The 18484-nt window shown below is 42.9% G+C and overlaps 1 protein-coding gene across 1 annotated transcript; it reads left to right on the top strand.

The window, feature by feature from the left end:
- Positions 1–1163: 1163 nt before the first annotated feature.
- On the top strand, positions 1164–12756 carry LOC136673954 (major histocompatibility complex class I-related gene protein-like). The gene is made up of 7 exons (XM_066649758.1): positions 1164–1261; positions 3251–3529; positions 4512–4787; positions 5428–5715; positions 5795–5914; positions 10230–10262; positions 10817–12756. Exons 1-7 carry the CDS (start codon positions 1210–1212, stop codon positions 10855–10857), a joined length of 1089 nt encoding a protein of 362 aa, XP_066505855.1. The 5' UTR covers positions 1164–1209; the 3' UTR covers positions 10858–12756.
- Positions 12757–18484: the final 5728 nt, after the last annotated feature.

The raw sequence follows: 18484 nt of genomic DNA, 5'->3' as shown, positions 1-18484 counted from the left end.
TCCCATGAGTCTGGGTCTTTGCCTGAAATATTGTAAAGAGGAAGTGGTGGGGAGATATTTTGTGGCACTAGTTTGTTTATAAAACTCCAAACAACAGCCTCCTTTAACCTGTTTCACTGAATAAATAAGTAACTGTACGTACAGCAGAACTGGGCTCAAGTCATAAAAGAGAGTCAGTTACAATAATCTGAAGCTAAAATGTTTATATGATTTTCTTTTTGCGGCCAGAATATGGTGCAATGTCCAGGAGAGAATTAGAGAGGACTGTAAGAAAGTAAAAGTGAAGGGTGGGTGAAGTCTTGCGAGACTGCAGCTGGAGCAGAGAGAACCCTGAGAGGGAGGGAGATCAGGTCCACTGCCCTTCCTCACTGCTCCAGTGCTGGATTTCTGGACTCAGATGAGATTCGTGTTGAACCTGTTGCTGTGTGTAATGCACTCACCTCAAGCTCAGTTATTAAAATAGATTAATAACAAAGTCTGGATTATTGAGGGTCTTCTCTGTTCCCTACGTTTCATTAAACACGGAGCCCCTTTAATAACCACAAACACTGAAAGTCTTAAAGAACCCTCTTAAAATCATCAGCTGTGGACTGTACACACTTTGGGACATTTACAGCAGCAGGGTCAGAGCTCTCTGGTGAGATTATGGCCAACCTCCTCAAATCTGTAGCTCTACAGTTACACACTGAGGTCTATCTGTCGCTCCGCATACTTTGTTACCCCTCTTTCCCCTTGTTCTTCAGTGCTCAGGACCCCCACAGAGAAGGTGTGATGTGGTGCTGGATCATTCTCAGCGCTGCAGTGACACTGAGGGGTTTAATATGAAGCACAAAATGTATTCAGAGCAACAGATGGAGTACTGTCTGTAAGAAGTGTTTCTGTAAGAGTCAGTGGAGCTGAGATAAGGGAGTCTGTAGAAATAATGAGGTTGCTTTAAAATGTTTTGACTGATTGTGCCTGTGTGTGTGTGTGTGTGTGTGTGTGTGTGTGTGTGAAACAGAAGTGTGTTAAATTGTTGTGTGTATACTGTAGTTTAATTTAGTTACATTCTTAAATTCACAAAGACAAAAGTGAAACACGGCACAAGCGCTGCGTCCCTTCTCTGTGGTTCCTCTGCTGCCGCAGGAAGGAGATAGAGTTGATGAAATGAAAGTAAAGTGGGGGAAACCGGACGAAGGTGTACAGAGTGTTGTTTTAGCAGCCAAGACGATGGCATTCTTTATGGTCCTGCTTTGGGCAGCACCTACAGTCGTCCTCACAGGTAAGAACTCACCCCATCTCAACAAATCTGACGTTTTAGTCCCTTATTTAAACAGATTAAATTGAGAGGTTTTTGTTTTGTGGGTAACTCTTCAATCAAAAACGTGCTCCTCCGGAACCAGGAAACCACAGGCTCAGCCAATTTTAACGCACATGTTACATACATTTCTTGGCCTCTGAACCTGTCTTAAACTATGGAATGATTTTATTAATTCTAATCTGTAGTCATGTTTCTCTACAAAATTTGATTCTGAGAAAGGTTCAATCTCCTCCAAATTACCCTCTGCCCTCTGTAGTCAGATCTGGAGAAGTCGTGAATCAAGAGAGTTCCACATTTTATTAAAGTCAGTGTAGAGAATATGTGTGTGGCCTGATCTCTTATCTAAATGATGACGGGGAAAGAGAGAAGCATGTTAGTAAGGATTGGTGTGGAGAGAGAGAGAGAGAGAGGGAGAGGAGGTTTAGCTGCACAAGCAAGGAAACAAACATCCTTGGACAAGCAGCTGCCTCTCAGCTGATGAGAAATGTTGGAATTGTCCCTAACTCTTTACTCTACGATCTCAAAGTCCTGGGTTCGATAAATTAAATTATGATTGAATTTTCCAAAGTAAGAGCAGTTTAGTAAAACTAAAAAATAATGGTTATGACTTGGTTAAACATTTCTAATTTTATTTTTTCCTGTAAAATACACATTCAGTTTAAAGAGTGTCTGCTCACATGTAAAACCTAGCTCCTTCTTTTCTATCTAATCTTCTCCTTTACAAACCTGCTGACACACTCAGACCTTCACCTGCACTGCTCAGTGAACCCCATCCAACTTTCAGAGCTTTAGTGACTGAGCATTCTCTAGATGTGTTGTAATTACATTCATTCATTCATTGTTTGTAACCCTTATCCAGTTCAGGGTCACGGTGGGGCCAGAGCCTACCTGGAATCATTGGGTGCAAGGCAGGAATACACCCTGGAGGGGGCGCCACTCCTTCACAGATCATCACACACACCTTCACTCACACATTCACACTTACGGACACTTTTGAGTCCTTTTAAATCCACCTACCAATGTGTGTTTTTTTTTTTTTGGGACTGTGGGAGGCAACCCACGCAGACACAGGGAGAACACACCACACTCCTCACAGACAGTCACCCTGAGGAAGCCCACGCAGACACAGAGAGAACACACCACACTCCTCACAGACAGTCACCCGGAGGAAACCCACGCAGACACAGAGAGAACACACCACACTCCTCACAGACAGTCACCCGAAGGAAACCCACGCAGACACAGAGAGAACACACCACACTCCTCACAGACAGTCACCCGAAGGAAACCCACGCAGACACAGAGAGAACACACCACACTCCTCACATACAGTCACCCCGAGCGGGACATGAACCCCAATCTCCAGGACCTGTTGTAATTAGACTCATCAGTAAAAATGCTTGCACCCAGAAGGAAGTGTCAGATTGTGGTAATATTCAGAAGGAAGAAAAAAGGGACCAGGAACAATAAATTATTGAAAATGTAGATAAGTTACATACACAAAATTAGCATCTCTCAGCATGGTGTTGGGCCGCCATATTTGTTAAATGCAACACACCAAATGTCTGAGCACGGAGCTGTACAGATATTTTGGATCCAGGTCAGGTCTGGTGGTGTGGCTGGTCATGGCATAGTATCTGTGTCTTCAAATCAAGGTCTTGTGACAGCAGCGGTATTTCAGTCAAGAGTTGTCCTGTTAGATTAGTCACAGGAGTGTGAGTTCAGAACATTTCGGGCCACTGGTTGACAAACCAATCCATCAACGTTCATTCCTGTTGGTTGATTCCTTCCGGATGCAACTATTTTTGTCGACAGTGAGTGTATATGAATTATTTTAACTCAAGTGAAACTATTAATGACAGAGCGCATTGTAATCTGCCCAGCTGTGTATAACTCTCTTACTGCAGCATTATTCCATATTCTCTGATTAAACCTCCTCTCCTCTTACAGATTCTCACTCTCTGGCACTGATTTCAACTTTCATCAAAGGAGACACACCATTTCCAGAATTTAGTTTCATTGTCCTGTTGGACGACATCGTAGTGGCATACTATGATTCTGTAAAAAAAACCCTCTTTTCAAGAGACCACCATAAGGAGGAGGAGGAGGAGGAGGATGAAGAGGACACTGTGGTTGACCCAGATATGGTCAAGTCTGTAACTTCCTCCATGCATGCTGACCTTAAAGAGAGATGGGCATATGCCAAGTACAGCTTAAATGTCACTGACGGTAAGTGTAAAATATCCTTACGTTAATATTAAAGTGAACTGAAATGATATTAAACTAAACAGCTCTCACCTTATTGTTGCTGAGTTTCAGCTGAATATAAGGATGTGTAGGAACATAAATTCACATTTTATTTTAATATTTAATTACAGGCTTCAAAGATTTATTCAGCCATTTATACATGGTTAGGTCCATCAACAAATTAGCAATAATTGGGACTTTGTGGAGAATGCTAATTTAAAAAATAGTAATAAATATAAGTGATTTGTAAATTCTCTTTGACCTGTGTGATGTTATTTGATGTTGATGAATTGAATTGTACTCATTTTTATTTTGCAACAAATTTCAGGAAAGTTTGGGACAGTATAACGATGTCACAACTGAGGGAGGATGAGGACGTACACGCAAGGAATATTTATTTAAACAAAACCAAGGCAAACACAACAAACAGAAAACAAACAGAAACAGGGAGGCAATAAAACAAACTAGAACTCAGTGGAACATAACTAGGACAGGAACATAACTGTGAACTGGTGGTAACGTGAAAGAAAAAAGACAAAGAAACACATCTACACACACAAGAACCAACCAGGGAACACTGAAACAAAGGGACTATATATACACACAGCACTGACAAGGAACACCTGGGGACAATAACGAGAGGGCAGGACTACAAAGGAGACTCTGACAAGAGGGCGGAGCTAAGGCGGGACTAGGGCGGAGACAGGAATAATAAACAGAGCCATGTGCTAAATGAGTACATGGTGAGGAAAACAAACACATGACGTGACAAATGTTTACTACTTTAATGCTGAAATTTCATTTCACAGCAGCTAAAAGACATTTAAGGACTGAATATCCTGAGGGACTGTGTCTCATTTTTCCTGGAATATCTTAAGGCTTGCAGAAGTGCAGGGTCTTTGTGGTTGTCTTTTGCGTTTCAATATGCATTCTGTGCTGACTGTCTTGTTTATTTCTGGTGCAGGGATTTACGTTGAGCAGAGACTGGGGACGTGTGAACTGGACAATGATCAGCCTGGCCCAATGATCACCAAGACTGCAATTGGAGGCTCCTCAATGGGGGAGCTGTATTTTCATAAAGACAAATTTACATATCACAATAGTTTAAACATTACACCAGAGACATTAAAGATACACTTGGAGATAATACAGTTGCATCAGGAATATCTCTATTACCCAGCATGCATTAAAACACTCAGAGCTTACCTGGAAAAGAGGAGTCACCAGGTGAAGAAGAAAGGTAAGTGCTCTCTTGCCATGGATGTCCACAGATCAGAAATGAGACAGTGGTGCAGGCAAGTCCCGCTCCGGGTGACTGTCTGTGTGGAGTGTGGTGTGTTCTCTCTGTGTCTGTGTGGGTTTCGTCCGGGTGACTGTCTGTGAGGAGTGTGTTGTGTTCTCCCTGTGTCTGCGTGTGTTTCCTCCGGGTGATTGTCTGTGAGGAGTGTGGTGTGTTCTCTCTGTGCCTGCGTGGGTTTCCTCCGGGTGACTGTCTGTGAGGAGTGTGGTGTGTTCTCTCTGTGTTTGCGTGGGTTTCCTCCGGGTGACTGTCTGTGAGGAGTGTGGTGTGTTCTCCCTGTGTCTGCGCGGGTTTCCTCTGGGTGCTCCGGTTTCCTCCCACGCTCCAAAAACACGCGTTGGTAGGTGGATTGGAGACTCAAAAGTGTCCGTAGGTGTGAGTGTGTGAGTGTGTGTCGCCCTGTGAAGGACTGGCGCCCCCTCCAGGTTGTGATCCCGCCTTTGGCCCAGTGATTCCGAGTACACTCCAGACCCACCGTCGCCCTGAATTGGATAAGGGTGATAGACAATGAATGAATGAATGAATACTTGCTCAGCAGGGATGGTTGGCCAATACCCGAATTGTATTTTCCTCTCTCCAGTGAAACCCAGAGTGAGGCTGATCCAGAAGAAACGCTCTGTGTCTGGGTGGGATGGGGTCAGTTGTCTGGCCACTGGTTTCTACCCCCGTCACATCAACCTGACCATCCTCAGAGACGGAGAACCAGTCCCTGAGCGACTGACCACTGGAGGAGAGCTGCTGCCCAACAGAGACGGGACCTACCAGATGAGGAAGAACCTGGAGCTCAGTGGAGAGGACCTTAAACAGAGCGTCTTCACCTGCAGTGTCACCCACCTCGGCCTGGACAACAAGCTGGACGTCCATCTGGGTACGGAGCTGCAGCCTGCAGTAGACTCCCCTCAGTCCACTCTGGGCCTCTGGATAACCTTCTGTGTTGTGTGTTTCAGAGCTGGGTCCAGGGGACCCCTTAAAGCTGATTGTTATCCCTGTGCTGGCGGCTGTGCTGTTGGTGTGTGTGGTGGGAGCTGGAATCTGTGTAATGAGAAAATGCAGGAGAAAGGAAAGAGGTAAGAGAGAACAAACTTGATTCTTAAAACTTATTTCTGTAATCAGCCCACACCCCAGCAGCCAGAAGGGGTCATGGTTTCACTCTAGAAACCCCATTTCCCAGAATCCTCTGGGTTAATCAGGGCTGACTAGGCTTATCATTAGTAATTTGTTTATTCTTTTCATAAAGAAAAGGAAACAAAAAACATATATAGTATACTGTATACATTTTATATATATCCCCTTATCCACACATATCCCAACATGTACCCACTCACGTAAGTATCTTATATATATATAAACATATACATACCTGCAAATCTACAGTCACACATGTGGGTCACACACATTAACAAGATCAATTAGACACAAAATCCTAAGATCTAATTTAGTGTATGTTACATTCATTGAATCAAAAAAATAAATAAATAAAATAATAATAATAATAATAATAAATGTAGATATTAATATAAACATAATGTACAACATACTAATAACAATCAAAATAAGAATAAGATAATTATATATACACCATCTAGTAACAACATAACACCCCCCCACCCACACACACACACTCACACACCCCCACCACCATTGCCCGTCAAGCTGCCACCACATTGTTGTTGTGTAAAAAGGAAATAAAAGGGTTCCATGTCTTATCACACCGCACTTGCGGTTAAAAACCACTCCAAAGAAAAAATAAAACCACTCCAAAGAAAAAATAAAAAGCGATGAAAGACAGTGTCAGAAGAAAGAATGAGTTTTACTCCTCAATTTTGTAGGTGTTTTTGTGTTTAAGAATTTTCCTTTAATTTCTGTTGGTCACATTCTTGTAAACTTAATATTAATAAGTTTGTTGCACATGTGGTTCTGGTGTTCCTTTGTTTGGATTTCCCACAATTTTCCAACCTTCTGTTCATATTCTACCACAGTAAATCACACATTCAGTGATCAAATCAAATCAAATCATATTTATTTGTACAGCACTTTTTACAACTGATGATGTCACAAAGCAGCTTCACAGAATTCCAGTAAGACTAAGATTTGACATGAAATGTAAAACAAAACCAGGTGAGCGAGGCCAGGGGCGACAGTAGCACAAACTACTGAGTAACAGTAGTTTACTCAGAAAAAGGTAGAGGGATGGAGTTAGTTGTAATCTCTTTGGCTGAATGTAAAGCAGAGAATGTGAACATTTCCAGAGTGTGGCTAATGACTCCGGCAGATCTGACTATGACAGCTTTAACTAAAAAGAGAGAACCAGGAGGACACACAGACACGGGAGCATCCTGAAACACTGGCATCCCTCCGCTCCACCGTCAACAAACCTGAGTGATCGACACCAGCGTCTCAGTTTACTATAATTCCCTGTGTCCATGGACCCCCCGGATCTGCCGCCTTTATCTATGGGGGAGCATTAACTACCAAAAGATAAACTGAACAAATGTGTTTTTAGCCTAGATTTGAAGATTGCGACTGTGTCTGAGTCCCGAACATTTTCTGAAAGATCATTCCAGAGTTGGGGGGCTTTATAAGAAAAGGTTCTTCCCCCAGCTGAGGCCTTCTGAATTCTGGGAACAATTAAAGTCCAGTAGTCTGTGATCTGAGTGAACGTGGAGGATCATAACAGGAAATAGTATCTTGAAGGTATTCAGGAGCGAGCCCATGTAGAGCTTTATATGTTAATAACAAAATTTTGTAGTCAATGCGGAATTTAACAGGCAGCCAATGAAGTGATGATAGAACTGGGCTGATATGTTCAAATTCTCTAGTTTTAGTGAGGACCCTAGCTGCAGCATTTTGAACTAGTTGAAGTTTTCTTAAATTGCTGCTGGTGCATCCTGACAGTAGTGCGTTACAGTAGTCAAGCCTTGAAGTAATAAAGGCATGTACTAATGTTTCTGCGTCCTGGAGGGATAAGGCATTTCTAATCTTAGCAATATTGCGAAGATGTAAAAAAGCTGTCCTAGTGATTACTGCCTATGTGTTGATCAAATGATAAATCCGGGTCAATTATGACACCAAGATTTTTTGCTGCTGAACCTGGTTTAACTGGAAATCAGCGAGATTTAAAATTAAATCTGATAATTTATTTCTTGTCACTTTTGGACCCAAAAGCAGGACCTCTGTTTTGTTGCTGTTTAGAAGGAGGACGTTACGCAACATCCAGCCTTTCACGTCTTTTACACAGTCCTCTATTTTCTTTAATCTGTGTTTGTCATCGGGCTTGGCTGAAATATACAATTGTGTGTCGTCTGTGTAACAGTGAAAGTTAATGTCATGGTTTCTTATAACTGTGCCTAGCGGTAACATGTATAATGTAAATAATAATGGTCCTAAAATAGAGCCTTGTGGAATTCCAAATCTTACTTTAGAATAATTTGAATTTAGATTGTTTACTTTTACGAATTGATAACGTTCCGTTAAGTAAGATTTGAACCATAATAGGGCTGTCCCTGTGATTCCAACCATGTTTTCTAAGCTTTCTAGGAGAATATTGTGGTCTATTGTATCGAAGGCTGCGCTGAGGTCAAGAAGCACCAACAGGGATACGTGGCCTTGATCAGAGGCAAGAAGAAGATCATTTGTTATCTTGACTAGAGCTGTCTCTGTACTATGATGTGGCCTGAATCCAGATTGGAATTTTTTATATCTATGATTCTTATGTAGATATGAACTAAGTTGTTGGGCCTGGCTTTTCACCCAGTCTCAGGTCTACACTCTAGAAAGGTACAGTACAGGTACATTATTGTCACTGAAGCCACAGTGTAGTGTATCTTTAAAGGTACAGACAGTGTAGTGTATCTTTAAAGGTACAGACAGTGTAGTGTGTCTTTAAAGGTACAAACAGTGTAGTGTATATTTAAAGGTACAGACAGTGTAGTGTGTCTTTAAAGGTACAGACAGTGTAGTGTATCTTTAAAGGTACAGACAGTGTAGTGTGTCTTTAAAGGTACAGACAGTATAGTGTAGCTTTAAAGGTACAGCAGTGTAGTGTATCTTTAAAGGTACAGACAGTGTAGTGTATCTTTAAAGGTACAGACAGTGTAGTGTATATTTAAAGGTACAGACAGTGTAGTGTATCTTTAAAGGTACAGACAGTGTAGTGTGTCTTTAAAGGTACAGACAGTATAGTGTAACTTTAAAGGTACAGCAGTGTAGTGTATCTTTAAAGGTACAGACAGTGTAGTGTATCTTTAAAGCTACAGACAGTGGAGTGTATATTTAAAGGTACAGACAGTGTAGTGTATCTTTAAAGGTACAGCAGTGTAGTGTGTCTTTAAAGGTACAGACAGTGTAGTGTAACTTTAAAGGTACAGCAGTGTAGTGTGTCTTTAAAGGTACAGACAGTGTAGTGTATCTTTAAAGGTACAGACAGTGTAGTGTATATTTAAAGGTGCAGACAGTGTAGTGTAACTTTAAAGGTACAGCAGTGTAGTGTGTCTTTAAAGGTACAGACAGTGTAGTGTGTCTTTAAAGGTACAGACAGTGTAGTGTATATTTAAAGGTGCAGACAGTGTAGTGTATCTTTAAAGGTACAGACAGTGGAGTGTATCTTTAAAGGTACAGACAGTGGAGTGTATCTTTAAAGGTACAGACAGTGTAGTGTATCTTTAAAGGTACAGACAGTGTAGTGTAACTTTAAAGGTACAGACAGTGTAGTGTAACTTTAAAGGTACAGACAGTGTAGTGTATCTTTAAAGCTACAAACAGTGGAGTGTATCTTTAAAGGTACAAACAGTGTAGTGTATTTTTAAAGGTACAGACAGTGTAGTGTATCTTTAAAGGTACAAACAGTGGAGTGTATCTTTAAAGGTACAAACAGTGTAGTGTATCTTTAAAGGTACAAACAGTGTAGTGTATTTTTAAAGGTACAGACAGTGTAGTGTGTCTTTAAAGGTACAGACAGTGTAGTGTATCTTTAAAGGTACAGACAGTGTAGTGTATCTTTAAAGGTACAGACAGTGTAGTGTATCTTTAAAGGTACAGCAGTGGTGTTAGAGTCCAGTTGTGTTCCTAAAGGTTCATTACATTCTCTTCTCCAGAAGGAGAGGGAGATCTCTGTAATCTTTCATTATACAACTGTGGAGAATAACAGAACACAGTAAAAGTCCTATAGAAATCAACACAATTACAGTAAACACACTCTGCCCTAAAAGACTGTCAGTGTTTGGGGTCACCCACCATCGTCCAGTAATAATCTAGACAAAACTTACATTTACATTTACAGAATTTAGCAGACACTCTCGTCCAGAGCGACTTACAAAAGGGCTTCAGTGTCCTGCCTTGACCCACTTGCTCTGATACATCTCTCTGATCATTTTCTTCTTACAGCATCTTCTCAGAGGAGTGCTCCACTTCCCTGCAGTAAGTGTTTAAATCAAACATTAAACTTGTCACTTTTGTTCAATTCCTATAAAAAGGCCAGTCAGGAAAACTACTGGAGTTTACTGAATATTTACACAGGTACATCCGGTTTCAGCAGCAGCACCCTTTAGATTAAGCCAAGACAGTGTAAGGACAGTCGTGACTGAGAATCTTTATACATTATACTGACATCTACTGGCATGTATCAGACTTTCTGTGGAGAATAAACTGGTTTATTTAGGGATGAAAAAGCAGTTTCATTCTTTGTCTCAGGTGAGCTGCACCTTACAGTAAAAATAACAAAAGTCAATAGTTTTGTTATTGTTTGGTCATGAAACAGAGCTTTATAAAGCCAGGGTGACCCCTGGTGTCTAAGGTTTAAAACTGCAGTTCAGAGAACGGACCCACAGCTGAAACGGACCCTCCTCTGTGTTAGCTTCACCTGTCCTTTATCTCAGCTGTTAAAATCAGGACTGCGCTGATACCATCATGATCTCTGTTGCTTTGACTGAAGAGAACTTATTTCTTTAACCACCTTTCAACTCTCTTTACAGCTGAAGAAGGACATACCTCACTGGATGTTCCTGAAGACTAACACCTTTAAAGATATGAGATGTTAAAGCCAGTCTATGTGTTCATTCAGAAGCGCTGAATCTTTTATTCTTTTAAGGTGGAGCGGTGTCTGAGAAAAAGAAGTGACTGTATCTTGTTGGTGTCAAGTGTAACTTGTCTGTAATTTTTTACTCATTTGTAACTCATTTAGAGCGGCGCAGTGAGGCAGCAGGGTCCTGGAGGTTTTGGGTTCTAGTCCTGCTCCAAGTGACTGTCTGTGAGGAGTGTAGTGTGTTCTCTCTGTGTCTGTGTGGGTTTCCTCTGGGTGACTGTCTGTGAGGAGTGTGGTGTGTTCTCCCTGTGTCTGCATGGGTTTCCTCCGGGTGACTGTCTGTGGGGAGTGTGGTGTGTTCTCCCTGTGTCTGCATGGGTTTCCTCCGAGTGACTGCCTGTGAGGAGTGTGGTGTGTTCTCCCTGTGTCCACGTGGGTTTCTTCCGAGTGACTGTCTGTGAGGAGTGTGGTGTGTTCTCTCTGTGTCTGCGTGGGTTTCCTCCGAGTGACTGCCTGTGAGGAGTGTGGTGTGTTCTCCCTGTGTCCACGTGGGTTTCTTCCGAGTGACTGTCTGTGAGGAGTGTGGTGTGTTCTCTCTGTGTCTGCGTGGGTTTCCTCCGGGTGACTGTCTGTGAGGACTGTGGTGTGTTCTCTCTGTGTCTGCGTGGGTTTCCTCCGGGTGACTGTCTGTGAGGAGTGTGGTGTGTTCTCTCTGTGTCTGCGTGGGTTTCCTCCGGGTGACTGTCTGTGAGGAGTGTGGTGTGTTCTCTCCGTGTCTGTGTGGGTTTCCTCCGGGTGCTCTGGTTTCCTCCCACAGTCCAAAAACACACGTTGGTAGGTGGATTGGAGACTCAAAAGTGTCCGTAGGTGTGAGTGTGTGAGTGAATGTGTGAGTGTGTATCGCCCTGTGAATGACTGGCGCCCCTTCCAGGGTGTGTTCCTGCCTTGTGCCCAGTGATTCTGGATAGGCTCCGGACCCACCGCCGCCCTGAACTGGATAAGGATTACAGGCAATGAATGAATGAACACTTACATTATGCATTACTTTGCAGTTCTCTGCTTCCCTTCCTGTCTATATTTTTATTATATTTTTATATTGTAAATCATTATTTGGGCAACACCTGTTAATTTTAAATGAGTGCTATAAATACATATTATTTACTTATTTAAGGAATTATTTACAACTATTTTATCTATACATCTCACTGTATTGCAGTACATTTTATTGTTTATGGCTTGTTTAGTACCTTCATAAAGCTTGGCCTCAGCTTGTGATTGTTTTAATTACATGTACATTATAAAACAACAGTCAAGGTTTTCATACTTTTATCAGAGGCGAGTAGCAGCGCACTACATTTACTCCGTTACATTTACTTGTGCCATTTTCTGAAAAAATTAAAGTAGTATAAGAGTAGTTTTAATTAAGCATGCTGTTTAATTTTACTGGAGTATATCTGTGAAGAAGTGGTGCTTTTACTCTGTTACATTAAGCTACATTCTGCTCGCTACTTACTACTTATGTTTATCGATCTGTACAATCCACGATCTCTGTTTTGTTTTGTTTTGTCAAACAAAGCCAAACAGTCACATGATCGCACACAAAATCAGACAATCAAACACAGATGGAAAAGGGCACATTCCATTGGCAGAGACAACGGCGTGCGTTTCACAATAACCCAAAGTAACACACACACACACACACACACACACACGGTTTATGGCTTTTCAAAGCGTATGTACAGACTGCCTTTTTCTTTTTCTTCTTGTTCTTACTCTTTCTAACCTCTACCTATTGAGCCCATTGTTTTAGTTTTAAAACTGGCTGAATTTAATTTGTTATTTTGTAAAGATTTCATTTTTTGTTTTAGTTGTTTAAGGGATATTCTCTCAATTGGTTCATTGTTCAGTTGGTTGATATTTATTTGTGTGCACAGCCCTACATTCTAAATATTAAAGTTCTGAATGAATGACTCCATCCATCCATCCATCCATTATCTGTAACCGCTTATCCAATTTAGGGTCGCGGGGGGTCCAGAGCCTACCTGGAATCATTGGGCGCAAGGCGGGAATACACCCTGGAGGGGACGCCAGTCCTTCACAGGGCAACACAGACACACACACATTCACTCACACACTCACACCTACGGACACTTTCGAGTCGCCAATCCACCTGCAACGTGTGTTTTTGGACTGTGGGAGGAAACCGGAGCACCCGGAGGAAACCCACGCGGACACGGGGAGAACACACCAACTCCTCACAGACGGTCACCCGGAGCTGGAATCGAACCCACAACCTCCAGGCCCCTGGAGCTGTGTGACTGCGACACTACCTGCTGCGCCACCGTGCCGCCTGAATGACTCCATTAATATTAAAATTATTCTGCTTCTCTAGAGGCTTCTCCTCTGCACTCTAGGGGTTTAATGTTGTAGAGTGTTGTGACTGTAGAGTTATCAGAGCAGTGCCCATTAATTTAAGCCAAAGTTTAATTTTATTAAACAATAAAGGTATCAACAAATATACACAGTTATTCCCAGTACAAAAATATATTATCTACCAATAAATAATGTAACATATTTAAACAGGTATTGCAGTTCATAATTATCAGTGATGTGATAAAGGTCCGTATCCCACAGATCCTTCCTCAGGTCTCACAGGGGGGCGGAGGTTCGGCTCATGTCACTGAGAAACTACAGAGATAAACAAACACAAAAGTTCCTTTTAGACACAGGAGCAGAAAACACACAGGTGATGATTAAACTAGGGCTGGGCAATAATTCAATATCAATATATATCACAATAAACATAGCTCAACAATTTAATAACTAATTCAATAACAAATAGATGATTATTACACACATTTTTGATATTTAATATACATTATTTACAGCATCTGTCACTAACTGAATTTACAGGGCACTGCGGTCACTGCACTTAATTTTAAACAGAGACAGTGCAGAGACAGATAAGCTTCTGGACAGTGGACAGTGAGTGGACACAGGGTTTAAAAACTCCAGCAGCACTGCTGTGTCTGATCCACTCTACACCAGCACAACACACACTAACACACCACCACCACGTCAGTGTCACTGCAGCGCTGAGAATGATCCGCCACCCCAATTTCCACAGCTTTTAAAGCGTGCGTACCTGAGGGAGCTCTGTGTTTCTGTAGTACATCCTGGAGACTGAGCTCTGAGCTGAAATTAGTGTTGTAGATGGATGAGTCGAGTCCTGGACGCTGTACTGGAGATTTCTCTGAGCTAAGCTCTGGTCCCACGTCTCTGAGAACAATCTCTGCTGGAGGGAAAGTGCAGTGGACTGGCTACAGCTTTGGACATTCTCCTCAAGGCCCAGCTGAGAGGACAGGTAGGAGATGTAGCGGATGGTGAGACGCAGCGTCTCAATTTTGGTCAGCGTTTGTCCGACTGGAGCCACAGACGGTGGCAGGAAGCTCCTGAGGTGATGGAGGGCTTTGGTGAGGTCCCTCATCCTCAGCTTCTCACGTTCACTGGCACTTTGGCGCTTCTTCCCAGGGTTTTTGGACCTGGTTCTTCTTCTGATTGGCGCTGGCAGGGCCGCAGGAGGTGTCTCCCAGGCTTGGCTGGTCCCAGAGTGGTCATAACTAGATTTAAATTGGCAAACTGGAGGAGAAAAGCAACACGAGTCGACAGAGGAGGTGGGAGAGAGGCTACTGTAGTAGCCCAAGTCCAGATTTGGAGACGTTAACTCAAAGTCAAAGCTGGGTTTGACCTCCACGGTCGATAGAGGACAGAAATCAGCTTCCATTTCTCGGTCAGAGTGTCAGAATCTGGAGAGATGTGCCCTGGCCTGTGGTTTCTGAGCGAGTGAAGATGAGCTGGAGGCAGCTCTGGCTCAATATATCCCGGATTAGGAGGTGCGACGTAGCACCTTCAGCATTTCAAAGCTGCAGAGGAGACTCACATGAGAGGCAGGGGGTCTCGGGGAAAAAGTCCAGAGCACGAGTGGGAGGTGAGGACAAAGTTAAACCCTCCTGCCACTGAGGACAAGTTCAAGATTAAAATTAATTATTTAATATTCACTGAAGAGTGAGTGGAGGAAACCTAAAATCTCTTCCCAAAAACTTGAGTAGTGAGTAAACTCGAAGCTCACTGCAGCCAGAAGCAATCAGAGGCACACAGGACTCAGCCTATTGTCCCCAGTAATGACTTGCTTTGTCAAAATGAAACATACTTTTTCTGAAACCAAATAAGAGATGATTTTGGTTCAAAATGGTTGAAAAGTTATTGACAGATGTCTTCCAGTGGTGATGAATGGATCCAGAGAGCGCACAGATTTCCGGGGATGGCTGAGTGGTTAAGGCATGGACTTAAGATCCAATGGACATGTGTGGGCAGCCTTGGACTAAAGGTTAGAGACCGGGCTTGGTACGGGGTGGTTGCTGGTTTGATCCCCAGGACCGACAGGAACATCCATGAAGTGCTCTTGAGCAAGGCACTGAACACCCAAATGCTCCCGGCCGCTCTGGGTGTGTGTTCACAGCCCGTAGTGCACTAGTTTTTAAAGTGTTTTTGTGTAACATATCATTGTAATTCAAAATTCAAAATTGTAATTTCCGACTCTGACACTGCCTCCATCTGTAACTGGTCTAAACCCACACTCACACGGACTTTTGGACACAGTATTGTCCCCAAGAACAGAACAAACCCATCACAGTCTTCTGAACCAACGCAGCGCCCAATGAACTCTTCACTCTTCACACGGCTCCAGTTGTAAATGTGGGAGGATTTTTGAATTATTTTAATTACAGTTATATGTTACACACACAAAAAAAGGTTTTAAAACCTATTTGTACACATTATATCTATATTTATTTTAATACACCATATATTTATAGAAATAAAGTCTATCTAGGGTTACGTAGCGAGAGAGAGCTAATGAAGATAAGCTTCAGGGTGAGGTTCCTAAGGTAAACAGCTACATTACAGAGATATTTAACTTTACTCAGATCTCTTTGATGTAAATCTAAGGGCAGTCGTCCAGATCCAATGCACAGCTGCTAATGGCTTTAATGAGTTTATTCTGAGGGGAACGCCGTTCCTCATGAAGCTCAGCAGCTGCAGAGTGAGAACACTTCACAGCTCTGTGTTTACTTTGGTCACCGTTAGCCTCAGTGCTAACACGGGAACACAGGAAACACACTTCACACACTCTTCACACCCTCAAATGTCTAACATCATTTAATACAATTCACATTCTCTTAGCGGCTAACGTGATGTTATTTAACTCACAGCTCAGTTTAAAGCTGGTGTGTTAATATCGTTAATATGTGGCTGATTCTCTGATATTTCCAAATCGTTATGAACCATATTTGTTGCTTCAAATATTTTACAGAGAAGAATGCAGCTTGTGTTTTGTGCCATTATTTATTTATTTTTTATTTTTTTTCAAAATAAAAGTTGTCTCAAAAAGAATGGCTTAATGATTTATTACATTTCATGGACCCAAGAAGTTATTTTGACGTGTTTTCTAAAATGTTTAGATTTCAGGTGTTTAATGCACCACACAATGCCTTTTTTCAGTAATTATTACCATTCGAATCAATATATAAAGCCTCACAGACTTTCACATTTGAAGAAGTTTAAGGAGTTAGCAAGAGGCTGTCCAACACGACTTCAGTATTTACCTGTGCATTAGACATTTAGATTTTAATTTCTAATTAATTGACCCGGCGTAGAGTGACGACTCTCTCTGGACGATCAGCGCTCTGCAAGGTTTACACGCCACGGTTTAGTCCCTACTCGACTCGCTCTGAACCACGAGAGAACAGCCACTAAACAAGAACCCGCTTCCAGAACCAGAACCTGATTCACCTGGTGGAGGAGTGGAACAGTCAAGTCGAGTAGGGACCCTGCAGTGGAAAAGCACTGTAAGAGCTATAAAATATTTGAAGTGCAAGCACCATAACAGTATTAATGATATTTTGATATATAGACAAATACCATAGAAGCTCCACAGGCCTAAGTGTGCGTGTGTGTGTGTGTGTGTGTTTGCTTGGTTTTGATGTTGTGTGATCAAAGGTTGATTAAGTGTTGGGAGTTTTCTCTGGCTGCTGAGATGCTGATTTGAGGGAAAGGGTTAATAAGTGTAAATCCTGTTGACTCTGCACATTTCCACATCAATGGCAGGTCCGGCGCTGGAGGGGTCAGGAGATCATTTGGAAGCCCCCTGGTGCATTAGAGGATTATTACAATGAGGCAGAGGGGACGGTGGGCTTTTGAAGGGCTCAGACTGAGAGGTGTGAGGATGCTGGGTTTGTTGACTCAGACTCATTAAGACTGGGGCTCGATCTCACACTCGTTACGGCTCAGGCTGCGTTTACTGAGCAGAGGAAACATCAGGGAAACGTTTCTCAGTCAAAACAGCTCCTGATCACTTTACAGTCAAGGGACAAAGGATGTGGTCGAGGCCTAGAGCGGATGAAGAAGCAGATATGTTTAGATGTGAAGCACAACAAGGAACTGGTTTTTAATCCCTCTCTCTCTCTCTCTCTCCCTCTCTCTCCCACTCTCTCTCTCTCTCTCTCCCTCTCTCTCTCCCACTCTCTCTTTCTCTTGCTCTCTCTCTCCCTCTCTCTCTCGCTCTCTCTCTCTCTTTCTCTCTCCCTCTCTCTCTCCCTCTCCCTCTCTCTCTCCCACTCTCTCTTTCTCTTGCTCTCTCTCTCCCTCTCTCTCTCGCTCTCTCTCTCTCCCTCTCTCTCTCCCTCTCCCTCTCTCTCTCCCACTCTCTCTTTCTCTTGCTCTCTCTCTCCCTCTCTCTCTCTCTTTCTCTCTCCCTCTCTCTCTCCCTCTCCCTCTCTCTCTCCCACTCTCTCTTTCTCTTGCTCTCTCTCTCCCTCTCTCTCTCGCTCTCTCTCTCTCTCTTTCTCTCTCCCTCTCTCTCTCCCTCTCCCTCTCTCTCATTCACATATTTACTTGCTCATGTTTAATTAAATGTTGCACAAGGAAAACTATTCAACTCTTGAACATTTGTTTAACTTTCTGTGGGACTTAAGGGAGTTGGGGACAAATGAATAGATTTTCCATCTGGGATCAATAAGCTCTTACAGCAGTGGGAAAGCGTGGCACGGTGGAGCAGCAGGTAGCCGCAGTCACTCAGATCCAGGGTCCTGGGGCCACTGTCTCTCAGAAGTGTGGTGATTTCTCCCTGTGCCTGTGTGGGTTTCTTCCAGACAATCTAGCTTCAGCCCGCAGTCCAAACACACACATTGGCGGGTGAATGGGACGTGCAAAATTGTCCATAGAGTGTCCACTGGCGCCCCCTCCTGGGTGTTGTCAGACAGGTGTTACAGACAATGAATGAACTAATTAAGCTGTGGCCTAATGGTTAGAGCAGAGGGCTAAGGGCTGAAAGGTTGTTGGTTTGATTTGTTTATTTTAAAGTCTGTCGTTTATGAATGGTTCATTTCTAGATAATGTCATTGGGGGAGACGTCACACGCTGGAGCAGCAGGTAGTGTCTCTGTCACAGCTCCAGGGTTCTGGAGGTTGTGGGTTCAAGTCCCGCTCTGGGTGACTGTCTGTGAGGAGTGTGGTGTGTTCTCTCTGTGTCTGCGTGGGTTTCCTCCGGGTGACTGTCTGTG

This window comes from Hoplias malabaricus, chromosome 17 (genome assembly GCF_029633855.1).
Source record: "Hoplias malabaricus isolate fHopMal1 chromosome 17, fHopMal1.hap1, whole genome shotgun sequence".
NCBI classification, from domain to species: domain Eukaryota; kingdom Metazoa; phylum Chordata; class Actinopteri; order Characiformes; family Erythrinidae; genus Hoplias; species Hoplias malabaricus.
The sequence above is the reverse complement of the archived record's forward strand: the minus strand, read 5'-3'. Positions and strand labels throughout refer to the sequence as shown.

Coding starts and splice junctions, on each gene's coding strand:
- LOC136673954 (XM_066649758.1), top strand. CDS start 1,210: ATGGCATTCTTTATGGTCCTGCTTTGGGCAGCACCTACAGTCGTCCTC. Junction 3,530..4,511: donor CAGCTTAAATGTCACTGACG/GTAAGTGTAAAA, acceptor TTTCTGGTGCAG/GGATTTACGTTGAGCAGAGA. Junction 5,716..5,794: donor CAAGCTGGACGTCCATCTGG/GTACGGAGCTGC, acceptor TGTGTGTTTCAG/AGCTGGGTCCAGGGGACCCC.